At 35.0% G+C, this 20,142-nt stretch overlaps 1 protein-coding gene across 3 annotated transcripts in view; it reads left to right on the forward strand.

The window, feature by feature from the left end:
* IDE (insulin degrading enzyme) overlaps window positions 1-20,142 on the forward strand; it is a 74,507-nt gene that overhangs the window by 38,908 nt on the left and 15,457 nt on the right. For 2 of the 3 annotated variants that reach the window (XM_049810429.1, XM_049810427.1), the window contains exons 13-20: window positions 258-380; window positions 2,763-2,845; window positions 7,193-7,337; window positions 10,136-10,246; window positions 12,285-12,405; window positions 14,650-14,741; window positions 17,087-17,198; window positions 18,297-18,464. In XM_049810429.1, the coding sequence (XP_049666386.1) occupies window positions 258-380; window positions 2,763-2,845; window positions 7,193-7,337; window positions 10,136-10,246; window positions 12,285-12,405; window positions 14,650-14,741; window positions 17,087-17,198; window positions 18,297-18,464 (955 nt within the window). Of the gene's footprint in view, window positions 1-257; window positions 381-2,762; window positions 2,846-7,192; window positions 7,338-7,873; window positions 8,019-10,135; window positions 10,247-12,284; window positions 12,406-14,649; window positions 14,742-17,086; window positions 17,199-18,296; window positions 18,465-20,142 lie in introns of all 3 variants that reach the window. The other variant, XM_049810428.1, reaches the window with a different exon arrangement.

Genomic DNA, 20,142 nt, shown 5'->3' on the forward strand with positions numbered 1-20,142 from the left:
AACCACCTTCCACTCTACTGTAAACTTTTCGAAACTACTTTTTATCTTTTGTCTTCCTCCTCCTTCATCATGCTGATAGCCTACTCCAACTTGGTTTCCTAGCTATTTCTCTCTTTCCCTGTTATCTTAATAGTATTTACACATAACCTAGTGGAACACATTTTAAAATCTTTGGTTACAGCATAAAATAAATAAGTATCTAACCATTAATGAAGCAGAAATTCTACTTAGCCTCATTGTTTCTCCTGTTTATCTAGAAATGGCAAAATGCTGACCTGAATGGGAAATTCAAGCTTCCAATGAAGAATGAGTTTATTCCTACTAACTTTGAGATTTTGCCATTGGAAAAAGATGCAACACAGTACCCTGCCCTTGTCAAGGTAAGCTATCTGTATTTGTTCTGTTTGCTCGCTAATGTTCTGGGAAGTTAGCTGTTAATTCCTATGTGTTTTTAAAATACAGATCATGTCATGTTCCAAAGTATAATAAACAAAAAATTAAAAAATTACAAGATATTGCTAGAAAGACAGTCAAAAGTTAATTCTTGCTAAGCTTTGGATTATGACTATTTGGTGTCCTGGTTTCAGCTGGGATAGAGTTAATTTTCTTCCTAGTAGCTGGTACAGTGTTATGTTTTGAATTCAGTATGAGAAGAATGTTGATAACACGTTGATGTTTTCAGTTGTTGTTAAGTTGTGTTTAGACTAAGTCAAGGATTTTCTCAGCTTCTTATGCCCAGCCAGCAAGAAGGCTGGAGGGGCACAAGAAGTTGAGAGGGGACACAGCCAGGGCAGCTGACCCAAACTGGCCAAAGGGGTATTCCATGTCATGTGACATCATGCCCAGTATATAAACTGGGGGGAGTTGGCCAGCAGGGGGATCACTGCTCGGGAACTAACTGGGCATTGGTCAACGAGTGGTGAGCAATTGCATTGTGCATTACTTGTTTTGTACATACCAATCCTTGTATTATTATTATTGTTATTGTAATTTCATTATTGTTATTATTATAATTATTAGTTTTTTCCTTTCTGTTCTATTAAACTGTTCTTATCTTTTTTTCGGATTCTGTCCCCCATCCCACTGGGGGGTGGTGTGTGAGTGAGCAGCTGCTTGGGGCTTAGTTACCGGCTGGGGTTAAACCACGACATTGGGTTCTTACAAAAATGAATCTACAAACAGCTTGAACTCTCTTTGCCCTTTTGAAAGTGTGTTAACAATTGATAGAAATAGTATTAAAGCTGTTTATTCAGCAGAAGGGTGACTGCCACTCTTACATTTTTTTGAGCAGTGTTCAGCAAGTCAAGCATGTAGACAAAGCTATTCTCTTATAACTGTGTATGGAAAAAGCTTGTGATTGCATGGAAAAAGGGAGAGCAATGTAAACATGTAAATAAACATCACTCTCCAGTCTCCTGGAAGCATCATTTAATGATCTCAATATGTTTATCAAATCTCAGTTGTTCTGAGTACCTAAAAATTACTTCTCACTACTACAGCATAGTTGTCTTTGCTAATGCTCATCTCTGTTCTAGGCTTAGTTGGAGGATAGATAGGAGAAGTCTTCTGCAATTACATGTTGTGCTTCAGTTTTAATACTCAATTCAGGAATACTTTTTGCACACTAGATTAATATGACTACTTTAGTGCAAAGGCATCCTTCAGGAAAACATATTTGTTCTGCACAGGGTATTTTAGCTGTGTGCTTGAAGCTGTATTATTAACAGAGGAGGACTTCGAGCATATGTTTATGTCCATCCTGAACTGAAACCTTAAACCTCAGCGGGGAGACATACTACAGCTCTATTAAGTAACAGTAATTGGTTTGCTATAGAAACTTGATGGTCCTTCAGTGTCTCTGTAGCAACTAGGCAATTGATCCACACAAAAGCTTTGCTTTAAGGCATCACTGCTTTAGAAATGAATTTGCTTTTAGTTTTTCCTTTCCCTTGAAAATACGTTTTCTGAGCGAAAATGTTTTCAATTTTCTTTGATGAAATAAACATTGTCTATTTTGCCTGCATCTCTTTTATTTTCTCCCCAGCTGTATGTCTGTGCTGTTTTGCTTTTGTGGGACCTGGCATTTGTCTGACCTCACAGCAAAACATTGCAAGAACTAAACCAGTGGAGATGAGCTGTTAAAAAAAAAAAAAAAAGAAAAAAAAGAAAAAAAGCACCATTTTTCTGCTGTTTTATATGCCTAAGTGAGCTTACTATGGACTGGAGCAGTGTTGTGGAGAAGGGGAGGGATGGGAACATAAGTGCAGGAACAGGATGGCAGTTTTCGCTGGCACTATGTCACTGGGTCACCTTTGTTGTAATGGCACATCTTGCCCTAAAAAACCCCAAGGAAAGAGGACAGTTAGGATCTGGGCTTTGGCCTGAGGGCCAGATTGTTACTATGGTGCTGTAGTGCTGCTTAATGGCACATCTTTTAACGCTAGCATTAGTAGGGAACTTTGTGAAGCTAACTCTTCCTTTGTCTCTGATCACTCCTGCTCTAGAAAAGTATTTCCCATTTTTATCATAACCTCATTCACAATGCTGCAGCCATTTAACTGCCTGTTAAGGTGACGTAGGGTAAGAGCAGCATCTCAGTAAGCATAGATGGATGTATACACAAATGTATATAGCAAGAATGTGAATTTAAGGGGACAATGCTCAACTGATATTTGAAGTGGTGAAGAGACTTTTTTAAAAATAGTGTAACATGTTATAGTTAAAAGTTAGGTGACTTAACAAAACTTCTTTTCTTGATACAGGACACTGCTATGAGCAAACTGTGGTTCAAGCAAGATGACAAATTTTTTTTGCCAAAAGCTTGTCTCAACTTTGAATTTTTCAGGTATGCGTTGTTAAGTATATCACATAAATTGCTCTCCAGAGGTTTGTTGTTTGTTGGGAATCTGCATTTCTGTGGCAAAAACTTTTTTGCATGTATTGAGGCTTTAAAACATTTGTCCTTGCTTGGGAATATGCAATAAGATACAGATAGCAGGAAGGCTCATGTAAGTTATGCGGTAGTTGAGTAGCAAGCAGTTTGAGGTGCTCCATCTATATTAACAGGAAAAGTTTATCTAAAAATACTTTAAAAACAAGTTTTCTTCTATGTTTTATTTGCTATACCTGAAATATGCCTACCGATAGGACCTACTACATATTGCAGTATACCTCTTTAAAAATGGCTGTGTATTAGTTTAAATCAATGAATAAATTGCAACTATTTTAATACAGTGGGGTTTTTTATAAAATGCTATTCTGATAATGGTTTTAGGTTCAAATTCTGGTTTAATTTGCATAATGCAAGCCAGGATAAAATTCTAAGTGCTTAAAATTGTGGCATTTTATTTAACCAACGACTGATTTTTATTTATTTTTTTTTTTTTTTTAGAAGAACACCGTCTGTTTTATCAATTAATGTGTGATTCTCACCTCAAGTTGCATGATAAAGTGCTATAATGTTAATTCTGGTCTTGCATTATTTTTGTCACAGGAAAATTATCTTCTTTTTTTTTTTTTTTTTTTAAGTGAGCATGACGATGTACTTTCTTAGTGTTCCTTTCAAGTAATAATTTCTAACTTTTGAATTAAAAAAAAATACTGCTGTCTTTTAGAGTGCAGCTATTTCTGTGCTGGGCTACTGAAAGTGAAAATAATTTCAGGAACTCTCCTTTGGCCTAATTAAATGATTCAGTGATATTGCTGGAAAGGCTATTATGTGGGCTCTGATAGATGCTCATAGATGCACTGTTGAGTCCTTGTTTTGAGTGACCACTTGAAACTTTTCTTGGCAGAATTTTAGGTAGAGGGTTTTTTCTGAGAGTGTCAGATCTTGGTACTGGTGTTGGTACTGGTTGGGGAAAATAGGTTGCCTGGGCATTTCCTCTTTCTTTTTGCTTTTTGAAACCACATGGCAAACGTTACAACTGTTTCAACTTCAGTGTGTCAGGAAATGGAAGATCAAAATGGTAACTACAATTGCAATATTTTGCCACCTTTGCTCATACCTGGTGGCTTTCGCTTTTACTATGTTTGGCTAAAATCCAAAATAAGATTTTGTTGAGGGACACTGTGTTTGTTATATAGTTGTGTTTTGGGGTTTTTTTCAAATCAGTTCCAAATGAACTATAAGTGATCCAATGTCTGTACCAGTTTGTGAGTGATTAAAAGATAATAATTGATTTTATATAGAGCACACGAAGGTATAAGTATGCACACATATGCACAATATTATAGAATCATAGAATGCTTTGGGTTGAAAGGGACCTTTAAAGGTTATCTAGTCCAACTGCTGCTACGATGAGCCAGGGGCATCTTCAACTAGATATGTGGTGGTAGTCTTTCCCAGTTAGATTTGTACTTTCATGTCAGTGAGCCCTTTTAAAAAGCCAGGAGTACTTGAGCTTTGCTGACTAATGTAATAGAGTGATTTGCCTCTTTCCTCCTAGGAATGGTTATAGGTGGAAAGGTTGCTTTTTTCTTAGGGTTGGGGATGAGGGTTCTTGGTTTTTCTTTAAAAAAAAAAGGTGGTAATTGTATATGAATGGATGTGAGGAGATTTTGACAATATTGGGTACATCATCTGCACAAGAAGCTGTAAGCAGGTTTGTCTGGTTTTGATACTTAAGATAGATTCTTAGTGAATCTCTGTCTTTTGAGACTGGTAATGCTAATGGTCATTGCAGGAAATGGTGAAATGTATCGTGTTTATTCATGAGACTTGATGAAATTACCCACAGCTCTTTTGGCCAAGTGAATTGGTGAATAAAGCCATCTTAATAACATTGGTTTTCATAAAATTTTAGCCTCAATTCTAGATTAGAATATGATGACTATGCTGCAGTGTGGCAGATTACAAGAATTTGTTCACACTACAGACTGCTTCAGTAAGATAGAAAAACTAGAGGATTTCTTCTGCCTGCAGCCCTGATGATCACGAATCTTTGGAAGAATTTCTGACCCAGATGTTATAGCAGCAACTGCTGTGTAGATGAATTAAGAGGAAGTTAATGAGGGTGGTTTCTCCTTCAAACATACAAATCCAGTAGGAACAATCTGAGTATATGAATCTCTTGAAGTCACATTGTTCCAAAACTGAAAATCCCTACATGGCACAGGTCTTGCATTAAAGAAGCACCACAGTCAAAACCTCTGATGTGGGACTTATCATCCAGCCTAAGGGATGATGATAAGCTTTTGCTTTTGTATGAATTATGACTTAAGAACTCAACAAGTATCCTTTTTTAAAAGGAAACAAAGTAACAATGTAATGTGCTGTTGTTTTAAAAACTTCCTAAAGGTATTTGTAAACTCTGCATTTCAAATTTCCCAAGGTTTAGAGATGAATGTTAAAAATATAATGCTAATTATTTTTAACTGGATACCTGCTACCTTCCAGTTTAAGAAATATTTCAAGCAACTTGAGTTGCTCATAAGGTAACTCAGGATCAACACTTCAGTGTTGATTCCAGCTATGTCACTTACAGTTCTGTTTGAGAGGGGGAAAAGACTAGACTTTAAGATTTTTTTCAAATACACTATCAGTGATTGAGTTGTTCTGCTTCCACAAGTCTAGTCAAAAAATGGTAAACTAGAAATAAGCAGTTATTTACAAAGTTGTCAGTAATAGAAGGCAAATCCCAGAACAGTGTTATAATAATTGTTTTCTGTTATTTTTCACTTGAGGATTAATGATTTAGTAGTATTCATTATTTTCAAAACTCCCTATTGGCCTTTGCCAGCTCAATAAGTATACAGAAGTTATAACTGATACAGACATAGTAATCACTCAGACTGATTAAGTCTCTATTCTTGTATCAGAAAGGAAAATAATATAATGAGTTTGGAGGAAGGTTTGTGATAACATAGGATTGACCTACATCTTGCTTTGAATTCAGTCTTGATTAAAAAATTCAATATTAATTGGATTTGCATCATTGGGCATATTGACATTGCTCAGTTTTAGGAAATTCTCATTGTAGGGAGAAATGCAAATAGCAGAGTCTCTTTTTTTTTTTTTTTTTTTTTTTTTACAGCAGGCTCTGCTTCTCTAACAGATTTTTTTAAAAAATAATTTTTTTTACATCTATTCCCATACTTACTTTCCTTAATCTAGAAGGGAGGAGACATCAAGGTGTTACTAAAAACTGCTAGGAACCTTCTTAAAAATACCGTTGCAATATATTTTGAAGTTATCAGCGTGTGTGTTGTGGCGATGTGATCTTTGTTTTACTACAGTAATGTTGGTATACACTATGAAATACTATGCTATATAGGCATAAAGATATGTAATAGCATGTCTCAGAATATGACCATTAGTGACTGCTTAGGGAAAATAAATGCAAATGGCTTGGTTTTGAATTGCAAGCCATATGATGACAGCAAATTGTTTTAGATAATAGTGATTATTTCTGTGAAATTGATAATGAATTTACATGCACTTCAGAAGCTTCAAAAATAAATATTCAATCATAGTACAAATAACTTGTCTTGACTTTGCAAATTTTTAAAACACACAGATAATTAACAATTGGCACAGGTGAAACATGGCTTGAGTCTTAGAGTTGCATTTCTCTTTTTGAGAAATTTGTAATAGCATTGTATGTGATCAGATGCTTCTAAAAAATAGTAGAGCTTGTATAGTTGTTGCCATTAAAAAGATAACACAAAAACTATGGTGGTATGCAAGTGGATACGCCATGCTTCTTTCCTGAGCTGAACTTAGCATGTACTGCATATTTTTCATACCAGAAATTGCTAATGTCTTAATTTCTGTAATAGAAACTACTTTGTTTTCTGACAGTGTAGAAGTATTAATTACATTATATTCAGTACATAGGCTTTCATTTCAGTCTATTAAATTATGTTGGTTATTCAGGGTGTATTTGGTTTATTTTACTCCTGGTGAATTCTGACTGCAGCAAAGTAAGCATAACGTGTCTTGATTTATGAGCACAAATAAGAGAATATCTCTGGAATCTTCAATATATTTGGGCATCGCTCAAACCATAAGCGAGCTACATAATTATTTTCTGGTATGTTCATATTTGACTTCAAAATAGGAATCCTTCATAATGGGATCCATCAGCATACTTGCAGTAAATATTGTTTCCTTCAGATCAAACTTAAAAGGCCAAAAGAAGCTGAGAAATAATTTTAAACTGCATATTTTACTTTCAACATTTTCTTCCAGCCCATTTGCTTACGTGGATCCCTTGCATTGTAACATGGCCTATTTGTACCTTGAACTACTCAAAGACTCCCTCAACGAGTATGCATATGCAGCAGAACTAGCTGGCTTGAACTATGATCTCCAAAATACCATCTATGGGATGTATGTAAGTACCCAAATCAAAGAAAAGCTTAGAGCCTTAAAACTGCTTCCACTCATCAACATTTTTACATTGATTTGATGGAAGGACTTTTATTTAAAAAATGGGTCTAAGGCTGTTACTCCTTTTGATCTTGGTTATTAACCATCCTTTCTTTAATTTGAATTTTAAGTTGAATTTTGTTCAAAGTCTTCAACAATCTTTCCATTCATATTAAGCCAATTTTCTTCTTTATTTTTATATCATTCATGAAATTAATCAGTTGTAAGATTTGTTCCTCCATTTAAAAAAAGAAAAAAGCAACCCTAATCCAAGCTTACATATTTATTTCAGTTTGTCAGATATCTGCTAAAAACCTTCTGACTGATGGGGTAGAAGACCCCCTTTTCATACTATTAAATAAATGGTACACTTCAGCTTTCCTGTTCAAGAACTACTGATCATGAGGCTGCATATACATACTCTTCAGTCATGTTTCTTCATCCATTGCGTTGTCACTGCTTGAGGTATCAAAGCATTTATTTTGTTTTTCTTTTTGTTAGTCGCTACATTTATGCTGATCCTCTCCATTGCAACATGACATACCTGTTTATCAGGTTATTGAAGGATGATTTAAAAGAGTATACATATGCAGCACGCCTCTCAGGTTTGATCTATGGCATTGCATCAGGAATGAATGCAATACTTGTAAGTAAGAAAAAAAATGCAGGAAGAAACGAAACAGCTTGGGAGTTGTTGAGCTTGGAGAAAACATTTGACTTCTGCATTTCTAAATGAGATGGTTAATGTTTTTTTCCTTGCATATATCTCATTAATTAAAGGCAAAGCAAAACTGTATTTTAATCAGTGCTGAGTGACCTGTTTAAGATTGCAGTGTCTTGTGAACATGTGTGCAGTGCAGTTGTTGCATTCCAGTTCACATTTTTTACTTGCTTGCATGGTAATCTTGAAAGTACTGTTGCTGGCTTCTATATAAAAAGATTAACTTTTCTGTTGACTGAATCTAAACTTTACAGATTTTGTTATAATTCTCTAATTCTGCTGTAGTGAGCTGTGGAAATGGATTGTGCGTGTGTTCATTAGAGTGCAATGCTGGATATTTATGGCTTTTCCTTAGTGTTTGTTTTTATTACATGTTTTGTAATCTATTTTAAAGTACTGACAATACTTACTGTATAAATACCGATATTATGGGAAATGGTTATTTCTTACTCAGCTTCTCCTGTGAGATTTATGATAGGAGATTGTAATAGTGTCTGTTGAAGTTCTGTTAAAAGCTTTTATTAACCATCGTTCTATTCCAAAACGTGTTTTGAAATTTCCTGTAGAAGTACTATTTCCCAAAGCATCTTAGTAAGAGAATATACTGTATATTGTCTTCAAATTTTCTGTATGAGAGTGCTGCAATTTCTTTTTTTTTATCCAATGCAAATATAATTTCCTGGTAGCATTCACTTAACTTACTGTAGACCTGGTTATCTGTTCTCAGGTTCAAAGCTTGCTGGTGTTTCCATGGTCAGAGTTAATTCCTTTAAAAAGAAAAGGCAGGGGTGGATGTCTGTGTGTAATTTTCTTAATTTTTAGTCACAGTTTAGAAGTTTAGAGTTATTTTAAATGTTAGCTGTTTTTTTTGTAGGGTCTTTATATTATTCTACTCTAAAGATTCTATTTTCATGTATTAAATCAGTTTACTTCACTGTGATGTCTGGGAACTTCTAATATTCTTGTCTATATTGTGAGAAGTTGTATAGTCAATAGGTGTAACTGTAAAATGTTGATACTTTAAGCAAGGGCAGATGCTACACTGAAAACAGTCACCCATGGTGATTGTTGAACAATTTGGGTTTTTAGGCTAATTTAGAATATGAGCCTTTGTCATAAATCCATTTATGCTAGCTTTTTCTTCAAATTAATGGTTCAGGTATGTTTCAGTAACTGCAGAAGAAAGAATTCTTCCTACTGGAAAGCAGGAATGTATGTTGGTTTGTGTCCTAAAATGTAGTTTTACCTTTAATAATTAAACTGCACAAATCCAATTAAATTCTCATTTTGAGATACCAAATTTTGAAGTTGTTTTTCCCCCCCAAAGGCCTTCCAAATGCCTTTTTTCAGTAGGCAAACTTTCTGTAGCTTGATGCAATCATACAGTCATTTGTAAGTTCCTATGTTGTTTGGTTTTTTTTAATGACCAAGTTTATTTCATATATACTTTCAAAAAAATGGGTATGATCAGATCAATATCTCATCATGATTGTAGACTAACTACCTTGGTGTTTCAGCCCAGCACCATCCTGCTTATAAATTGTGCTGCTGTTGACAGTACCCCTTTTCTTGTAGTATTCCTTACTTATGTAAAATATTTTTTTGAGCAACAAGATAAACATGCAGCAAGGTTAAAAGTAAATTGGAGACAATATTTAAATAGGCTGTTGATCCAGATTTCATTACTAAAATGAAAAACCTAGAGTCAAACCATTTCAGTACTCCAGATGTACAGTTTAGTGACTGGACTCAATACTTGTGATCATTAAAAATCTGTATTCAGAGTACAATTTGCTTACATTGACATGAAATGACATTAATTCTCTGCATTCGTAACTGCTGGGCAAATATGCAGTATTATATTCATCAGTTATCTTTTGATGTGTAAAGGTATTTTACTTCAGAACAAGTTCGTGTTGAATAATGTTGAATTTAGAGTAAGTGTTGAAAAGTGTATTGTTCATTGAATTATACAAGACTTGGTAATTGTTTTATTCTTTTTATCTTCCACATTTAAAGCAAATTATGCACTTTTTCCATAGCTTTCTGTAAAAGGTTATAATGACAAGCAACATATCTTGCTCAAGAAGATCATTGAGAAAATGGCTACTTTTGAGATTGATGAAAAACGATTCGAAATTATCAAGGAAGCGGTAAGCTACATGAGAAATTTACATTTTGGAGTAATTTAAAATGGAATGCATTGACTTGAAATCTGAGGGTTGATGATCTGTGGAAATAGAGTGTGAAATTCTGCCTCATTGGGACTGCAGAAGCTTTTTTTCTTTTGTCGTCTTTTGTGGCCATGAGTTCTCTGTAGTGTTTGTATTACATTCTTTGGTTAAAAATAACTGGCTCTGGAATATTCTTTCAGTAGGTCTGTCTTATGATTGATCAAGGGATTGCAACTTGCTTTGATAGAAGTAGAAATCTAAGAAGGGGGATGGGAGGGAAAATCCTGTTTTACAATTTGGAAAGGCCCCAATGGGATCTAGCCATAAAAGAAGGGGAAAATGGATGAAGGGGGAAAGGAAGTGTTGAAAAGATTTGCAACATTTCTTCTCCCCAGATGTGAAGAGGAGCTTTGCTCCTGGGCCAAGATCCTTTGGTGCAAAAGTAACCTGCTGGTTAAGTACATGCTGACTTCTGAAAGTCTCACTTCCTAAATTTAATGACTGATCTAGATATATGGAATGTCAGATTATTTTTTTTTTAGCTCCTGAAGTACATTTATGAACAGTGATTACATTTGCTCAGCCAAACAAGATACATAATTGTTGTTCTGGTTCTTTCTTTAGAGCAGGACAGGTAAAACAAAGGAAATTAACAAATTAGATATTGGCATTCATAGCACTGAATTGTTGTGGAGGTATAAATGAGTGCACAAGGATTAGACTGGTGGTGGGGAATGGACTGACTTTTGGCCCAGAAAGCTTGCAAATGGCGTGCAGTAGATGAGACAGCTAGGGTTGCAAGGAAGATCACCCCATGGTTGCTAAAGTCTTACTTTAATCCTCTGCTGCTGGTGGTTTTTTGAACAAGTGACTGGCCTAGACAGACACCAGGGCCATCTTCAGTTCATTACTATTTAGTAGGAAATTCTAAGCAGGTAGACATCAAACATGAGGTAGATTTATTATAACAGCACTTTATTTAGGGCTCTGTGTACCTAAGATACATTAATTGCCTGGAAGGTTTTAACTGTATGTGACAAATGTCAAGGTACAAAAACCCAACTCATGGATCTGTGAATGATCTGTTTTGGATGATTTTCTTTTAGTTTAAGGGGTTTGCCTGATTGTCTTTACAGTTCACTTGAACTTTTCTGTATTATGCATGTTTTGTCATTCTGTAGACTTTTGTTACATAGGCCTTTTGTGTACGTAAAATAAGACAAAATACAAAAAAGTCAAATCAAGATGGGGAGATTGCAGTTTTTCCCCTCATGTCTACACCTAAGAGATAAGAGAGATATCAGCTTCTAGTTTCTGTTTGGAACAGATAGAAGGATGCATCCTCAGCACCTTCATGCTCACTGTTTCTCACTCATGTGCTATGAAATTATTGTACTGGAAATGATCCCAGCTTGCCAAAACCGTTGGTTTGCACTTTTCAGTTCCTCTGGCAGAGGAAAAAGGTTCTGCTTATATTGTAAAGGTGCAGTTGGACTAGAAAGGAGTTTCTTTGGAGAAGCTCACTGATTCTTCTCTCATACCTCCTTTCTCCAGGCAAAGAATGCAAAGAATTTCCCAGATGCTCCTGTATTTTTCTAACCAAGTCAGTCCAGGGAAGCAACTGGGAGAAAAATACAATTTTCTATTAGTGATATTTCCCCACCCCACCCACAGACAGTCATCACAGAATATGTATTTCCTGGGTAGGGTAACTTGATCTAAATACTTATTTAGGTCTAACTGCAATAATATGATTTCCAGCCATTAATTTTATGGACAAGCTTGATTCCATGCTTATTTCAGCTATCTTAACGGTTACTGCTTAACCCATGGGCTCAGAAGCCCACATTATTACAAAAGTAATTTAACACAATTTTTTAACAAGTCTAACAAGCAAGAGAATGTTCTTGACATTTGAATGTATCTTTTTGATGATCCACAAAGTTGAGAGTACAAGGTTAATATTTTATGTTTAGAAATAGAGTTCTATAATTTGAACTTAATTATTTTGTTTTAGTACATGAGATCACTTAACAACTTCAGGGCTGAACAGCCTCACCAGCATGCAATGTATTATCTCCGACTCCTGATGACAGAAGTTGCTTGGACCAAAGATGAATTAAAAGAAGCTCTAGATGGTAATGATCTTCCAGTTTTAAACTTAATTATTTTATTTTTTTCTTATGGAAAATGTCTTGTTACTAAAGTAATTAAGGTACCTATTTTGAACTCTACCCGTTATTCAAGTGAAGCCCCTGCAGTGCCAGACCTGAGCTGATGCTGGTGGATGTTGATGCCTCTGCAGTTGTCCTCCAGTTTCTAGAAAGTATAGTAGTTCAGGCAAAAGGCCTCAAATGGCAAAACTTGCAGGTAAAAGTTCAGGCTTTGTGGGCATGAGCCTGGGTATGATGAATCCAGTGCTTAACCAACTCTGCTAAAATCATTTGGCTCTAATTGACATCTTACACTCCAATGTGTCTGCATCTGCATTGTACTTACCAATGTGCATACTATTTTGTTTTTTCCATTATCAGGGAATCATCACTCCTGTTTCTGTAGATAATAAAGAACTGTAGGCAATAATGGTAGTAAAGAACATTGTGGCTCTTAACAAAGAGAAGGTACCCCCTATATTTGGAGGCAGAAGGAATTTCAAATTAGGGGTTTTAATTGAATTTAGTAATAGCTGAAGAACTCTTCTCTACCTGTATCTTACTGTGTTACAACAAAAGGCTGTTACTGGGACAGTTTGCAAAATATCTTGTAAGATCTTCTTGGAATAAACTGAGACGTTCTTTTTAAGAAGAATATCTGGATTTTGTATTTATTTGAGGGATTGGATTCAGAATACATATCCATAGTTGTCAAAGACTTGACACATACCATACTTTTTGAAGTTGTGATGCTGAAAACGGTTTCATTAAGATAGCCTCTATAGATGCCCTGAGCCAGCTGCACAGGGCTGTGTTTTTTCTACAGGATTGCTCCAGGATAGAAATATGAATGTTTAGTTGTATAGTTTCATGAATGATTGCAGGTATCTCTGAGATTAGCAGTGGTGTCAGTGCTACCTGTGAAGTCAATGACAAAACTAACGCTGATTTTCATGGCAGTGGATTCAGCTATATGTAGGTCACTCCTTTTAATGACTACTGAATTTTGAAAAAAATAAGAGGTTTTCTGTTCCTTGTGTAAGTTGTCTTGGTAAGATTAATGCTACTATATTCAGCATAAGAATGGCTAAAAATGGAATGCTGGAAAGGAATGCTGTCTACTTAGCACTGCTGGAAATCTGTTTGAAATACAGGGGATTTATGCATGATTTTTTTCTCTTTTCCCCTCTCACACTCAATGTGACCATAATCTTTTGCACTATTAATAAGCAATTCTAGGGGCAAAAATTAAGATTAGAGTTATACAACAATAAAAAGTTGATTTGGAATCAGGGAAAAATGTGGAAATGAATTTTTTACTGGTGGTCAGTTACCTCTTAAGAGAGGGCAAGACTGATAAGCGTGGTATAGGTTTTTCTAATACAAATGAAATCTGTTAGATATGTATGCATCCCCCACTGAATAACTGAGTGACCTTGTAATCTTGATTGCACTTGTCTTTTCAAAACTTTTTGTTAAATACACGAGTATTGTTAGTTTTTATTTCAGTTGATAAAATGACAGAATGAGAAATTAATAGATTTGGTGATACAGTGTGGGTATTCTTGTAGTGTCAGGGAATTAAGAATGGAGATGTTGACTTTGGGATGAATACTCCATCCATTCAACCATCCTTCCTCTCCTTTTCCATTGCTTATGTATGTTAAACTATACTTTGTATTATATATGAAAACTGCTTTGCAAAGACAGGTTAGCATAGAATGTGTTTGTATGTGTACTCTGGGATCTATTGCAAAAATATTTTTCTTGTGTATTGTTTGTTACAAAGATAATATCAAAACACCATATTTGTGTTGAGGTTCTTTTTTAGTCTAGATGGTAAATGCATAGTGTGTTTCTCGAGCATTATAAACTATGTGCTGCTTGTTTAGTTAATAACTAAGGCTTTATCTTGGAACGCCACCTGAATGATTGCAACTGTTTTCTCTGGAGAATGAATGTTTGTTCAGCATGATTGGAAAGAAGGCTTTTTTTTTTTGCCTTTTTTTTCCCCTTTTTGGAAACTGAGTCAGATGGCAAGTGAATTCTAAGCGAAACAAACTATATGATGAGTGCTGCTTATTTAGACCTGGAAACTTTCCAATGTTGCATTTTTAAGATGATGAGTTTCTCCTCCTCTAAGAAATGCACCAGATCTAGCGATGAGTTAGGTACTTTTTAACGTAAAAATGCATGTAATTGATTTAACTGTCTAAATATCTATTCTAGATGTCACTCTTCCCCGCCTCAAGGCCTTTATAGCTCAACTGTTGTCACGGTTACACATTGAAGCTCTTCTCCATGGCAATATAACAAAACAGGTTGGTGTGATACTTTCTTTAATAAAACAGTTTTTATTTAAAAGCAGCATAAAAAAATGGAAGACTGGTTTAATCTTCTCAGATCTTAAAGCAGTTTTGCCAAATGTGATTTCATAATTTGACTTTGTACTTTTTTATCTTTATGGGAGTCTCAGTGTCATTTTTTCCACTTTAGATTTATTAGGCTAACTGCTGCCCTTGTATTGCTCTTGGAAATTTAATAAAAAACAAATTATGATCCAAATATTTTAAAGTCTATGTTGCATGTCATTACTGTGATGTGATCAAGCTGCATAAGGAATGATGGGCTGCAGATCCTGCTTTTCCATTTGAAAGTGTCAGGCTAACTAGCAAAGATTTAATAATCCAGGATCCTTCCACCTTGAAGTACTTTGCAGAAAACTAAACAGGAATGGTGGGCCATAAAAATAAGTGTCAGCTCCCCTCATTTGTGTCTTTTTGGGAGGAAAAACCAGAAAATGTTTGTTCTGTCTTTCATTAAAATTGTAATGGTTTGTATTTGCATAGGAAATCTAACCAAATATTTGAACATATATACCAATACAAAATGTAGCACCTTGTACATTTTTGCACTCTTTTTTTGTAGGGCTGGTATAGCAATATTTCTATGTTATACCAGCTCTGTGATACTTCACTAGCAGGAGATGTTATAACCACTGCTAGTGACTGCTGCATGTATGGACAAGAAAGTTAACTAGTAAGGAGGGGAAAAATAAAAAAGATGAAGGAGCCAACAGCACTGGATGCACAAAGTTTTGTTTTTCAAGGATGTATCTATTTTTTTTTTTTGATTATATAGAGTATTTTTCATGTGGAGAAATATAAAAAAATAGTCTCACTTTTTTCCTTCCTGATTTCTTATACATTTGTATATGACAGTCAGTTCCTTCTGAAATATAACTGAATGACCAGTTTTTTTAGATTTCCATGATGGTGCAGTCATAGCAGAAAAATGCATTCTTTAGTAGGCATAATGGGTGGCTATTGAGGAATCCTACAGCTAGAGAACTGGGAAGGATGTATGTACTGTTATATCCATAGCTATGTAATGTTTAGAAATGATCTGCAAACTCCCTAATAGATGCGGGTAGGAAATTACTGTCCTTCAGTGTCCATGATGTGATCATCACTGACAAAGCTCAGAAATTTTAACCTTCATCTAAGAATTTTTTCCGACTAAAATTAAATTAAAATTTACATACTCTTGTGACACCTTTCAATACTGAAAAATTTTTTAGTGAATCTGTACTTTTTGAAAAATTAGACCTATCTAGCTGCTTAAGATTCCTATTTCTTCTTGAATTAATTTCATTCTCATATTTGGTTTTTGACTGTTCCTTTTATTTATTTGCTGCTAGTGAGTTAATAGTAAACTAATCCTGTTCAGAATATCTGTCTGAACAGTCTTGTTGCAAATATTTTGTTTTAATATGGTGACTCAATTGGAAGACTATTTTTCTCTAACCTTTCAAACTGTGTTTTGTTAGACCTCACTCTTTTTATCTTTGATACTGGGTGGGGGTTTTGGGGGGTGGGGAGGGCACATGTGTTTATTAATTTTCCAGACCTTTTGCGTATTTTTAAGATCATTTGTGTTGTGAGTTTGTGGCAGTGCAGACTAAGAGATTTAGGCTTTCAGCCAAAACTACTTTGTAGCAAGTTACTGTAATTTCCAGTATACAGGCTACAAGAACATATAAGACTTCACAGGTAAAGCTTTTGAAGTTAAATCCTTGAATGACACTAACAATTTTTAAATTTTTCACTATTTATTATTTTTTAATTATTACTATTATTTTAATCCATCAAATAAAAGAAAGTATCTGGGCAATGAGTCCTAATACTACCAGCATGTCAATGGAATGCATGTTTGAACTTAACCATTAATTTGTTTTCTTAAAATTGGATCTCCTGAAATGTCATTTGCTTTGCAAATGTACATTGTAGGTATCTCATTTTCAAACTTAGAAAGATGAGTACATCAAAGTGGTGAAGGGAGAGGGGGGAAAAAAAAAAAAAAAGCCCATTGAACTTTAATTTCAGAAGCACTGGGGAGGAGTAGTAAACACATAGACAAGATAAATGTGGAAAAAACCCCCCACAAACCCCTTGCCCTCTCCCCAGCCCCTACTTCCTCTTATCTACTTAACCTCTGCTGTATTTTTGTTAAATTACAATATCCCTATTTGCTATTCCTGATTTTTTTTTTTTCCCCCCTTTTTTCTTTTCTCATGTCACCATCAACAATTGGAAAGTCTTACCCTGCTGTTAGGTACAGAATAACTAATGATCATTTAAAAGTCATCCTATGTTTTCTCTTCCAGGCTGCGTTAGGAATTATGCAGATGGTTGAGGACACTCTCATTGAGCACGCTCATACAAAGCCACTTCTTCCCAGTCAGTTAGTGAGATACAGAGAAGTGCAACTTCCTGACAGTAAGTGAAATGATTTATTTAAAATTTTTTAATACACATTAAATTGAGATTCTCTGTTTGCTAATGGCGTTTTAAAATTAATATTATTCTGTTGATAGGAGCTTGTTTTGAAATCAGACTTACTTCAAATTATTTTAAACTTAAAAATACAGTTAGGGTGTGGTTTTGTTAATAAAATTGTGCACTAATACATCATCTTTCTGGTGTACCTGAAAATGAATTTGATTTCATTTTTAATCTGTGTATGTAAATTGGACAACTTGGGGATTGGAACTAGATAATCTTTAAGGTCCCTTACAACCCAAACCATTCTATGACTCCATGATTCTGTGATTCAGTCCTAATTCACTCAGTATGATTTGTGGAAATAAGAGCTCTGCCCCACACTCTGCTACGCATAGTATACACGTTTGAATAAGCACCATTCTTTGAGCACTTTCAAGTATTAATTGACCATTCAGTGAAGGATTGTCCTGAGTTACTCTTGCTTTTTGAGAAAACTAAAAGCTCTTACACAACTAACTGTTTTTTTCTAATATAAATTCTTTTCGTCTCGTGGTGTTTGTATACGATTTTACTTCTGTTGTGCAAAAAAGTCTTATATATAAGACAGGAGGTTTAAGGAATTGCTGGGAGTTATACAGAAATGGTGACATATGTAGCTATACAGCCAAAGCCCCTTACCCATAGCTGATCATCAGCTTGTGGAAGCTACCATATACCAAAGAAGCTATTGGTATTAAATGCTGGATTATTTTTAATGTTCATAAATGTTTCTGACAAATTGTTTTCAGAAACTATTTACACAGTAGAGGTAATGTAAAATTCCACCCTAGTTCCGAAAATACTTGCTTAAGGAGAATCAGCCAGTTTCGATTTACTTGTTGATATGCTCAAGCTATGACATTTCAATGTGTTAAAATAATCTTTTCTTTACTTGTTTCATGAAGAGTATGCTGTTAGTGGAAATTCTGCTTTAACAGTCCTAAACCATTTATTATAATTCCATTCCACAAGTGATAGAACATTATCTTTTTAATTGTGGACAATAAGAATGTACATTTTAATGAACTTAAATGTTTCAACTTTGTCTTTTAGGAGGTTGGTTTGTGTATCAACAGAGAAATGAAGTTCATAACAATTGTGGCATTGAAATATATTACCAGACAGACATGCAGAGCACTTCTGAGAATATGTTTCTGGAGCTCTTTTGTCAGATTATCTCAGAACCATGCTTCAATACTCTGCGCACCAAGGAACAACTAGGTAAATTTTCCCATAGTGATTATGTCTCTGTATACTCACATGCACGCGTACTCACACACTTCTATGAGACATGATGAGGTGTTCTTTCCCTGCTTAGTGAGTGCCATTTAAAGGGCACTTGGTAAATGTAAATCATTTTAATGGATGATGACTCAAATGAATGTTACTGTGCACAGACTCTAAATTGAGAAGCAGCAATCATAATTTTTAAGATAAGTCTGAAATTTCTGAAACTAACTCTTTTTTAAAAAAAGTTTGATTACTGTACAGAAAACTTCGTATCTAGAATTTTTACAAAAAGGACATTAGGTCAGTTTCCTAAATTTTAGATCTTCTTAAAGAATCAGTTTGGTCTTTTCTGCGTGTAATCCTACTTCCAGGTGTACTTGATGATTCATAAGCCCTATCTTAGGAATACTGCTGTGTGGGTAATGGTAAGCTGCCATGTTGGTGAAGACCTAAATACATTTCATGCTTTTTAAGAACACGGCTGTTCACCAATAAGTACAAATAATTGTTACCTGAACCAGTAAGACTGAGAACTAGTAAGGTTATTCCAAACCAGGATAACAACGAGAGACAGACTGCGTGACAGTTTGTGTGACTGAAATACTAATGAGGAGGAGTACAGTTTTTCCAAAGGTGAGTGGCAGGGGAATGTCTCAGTGTGGTAACTATGAACTACCAGGGAGATCAGGCAAGAGTAGACTTTTTGTGAACAACTAGCAGAATCAGCCATACCATATTCATCATAGGGATTTTAACCATCTAGATACCTGCTGAAAATAGGGCAGGACCCAGGTAATTTAGCAGGATTTTGGAATGTGCTGGTGACAGGTTTTGTATAGAAGTTGGAGGTAACAGCTAAAGAGGAGGCAGGGAACAAGTGTGAGGGTGTGTCCAGCACTGCGTAACTGCCAAATGATAGAGCTCACAAAGACTTAAGAGGGAAGACAGTATAAATACCAGCAAAATTCAATACACTTCATGGAATTGTTAATAAGATCTCTGAGAAAGTGAAGAGAAAAAGAAGTTCAGGAGTTAGCAGTTTGCTAAACAGTAGAAGTAGTAACAAGAACTCATTCAATAAATGCTTTAGCAGTACAAGAAAGAGGAAGAGAAAAATTGTTAATGGACGGGGGGGAACCACCTAAAAATGTTTTAGGATGGATTTGTTAGTTTTCACTTAAAATGTCAACTGTGACGAGATGATTTCCAAAATAAATACTGGCGATCAAAGGCCAAGGCTTACCTTTGAACTGGAAAATAACAGATTAAAAGCTGCTCAGATAAATTAGAAGCTTTTAAAGAGTTCAGGCATGATGAACTCTACATTCATTAAAAAAAAAAAAAAACAACAAAAAAACCCAAAAAACGCACACAACAAAAACCAAAATTATGAAATCCTGGAATTGGAAGTCTTATAGCTGAGCACTTGTGGATGATAGATGAGGTACTGGAAAAAATAATCACGGGTAAGTGCTATATGTTTCCTTAAAAAAGGTAAGAGAAAAGCAGGGAAATTACAGATCAGTCAGCTAACTTATTCCATATTTTCCAGGAATTAGAATTATCAAATTGGTTCTAAATTCATAACTGAGAAACTATTACTGGACAAACTCAGGTCAAACTAACCAAACTTTTTTTATATACAAACAGAGTTTGGCTGTATGGATGG

The sequence above is a fragment of the Accipiter gentilis genome, chromosome 9 (genome assembly GCF_929443795.1).
Source record: "Accipiter gentilis chromosome 9, bAccGen1.1, whole genome shotgun sequence".
NCBI lineage: Eukaryota > Metazoa > Chordata > Aves > Accipitriformes > Accipitridae > Astur > Astur gentilis.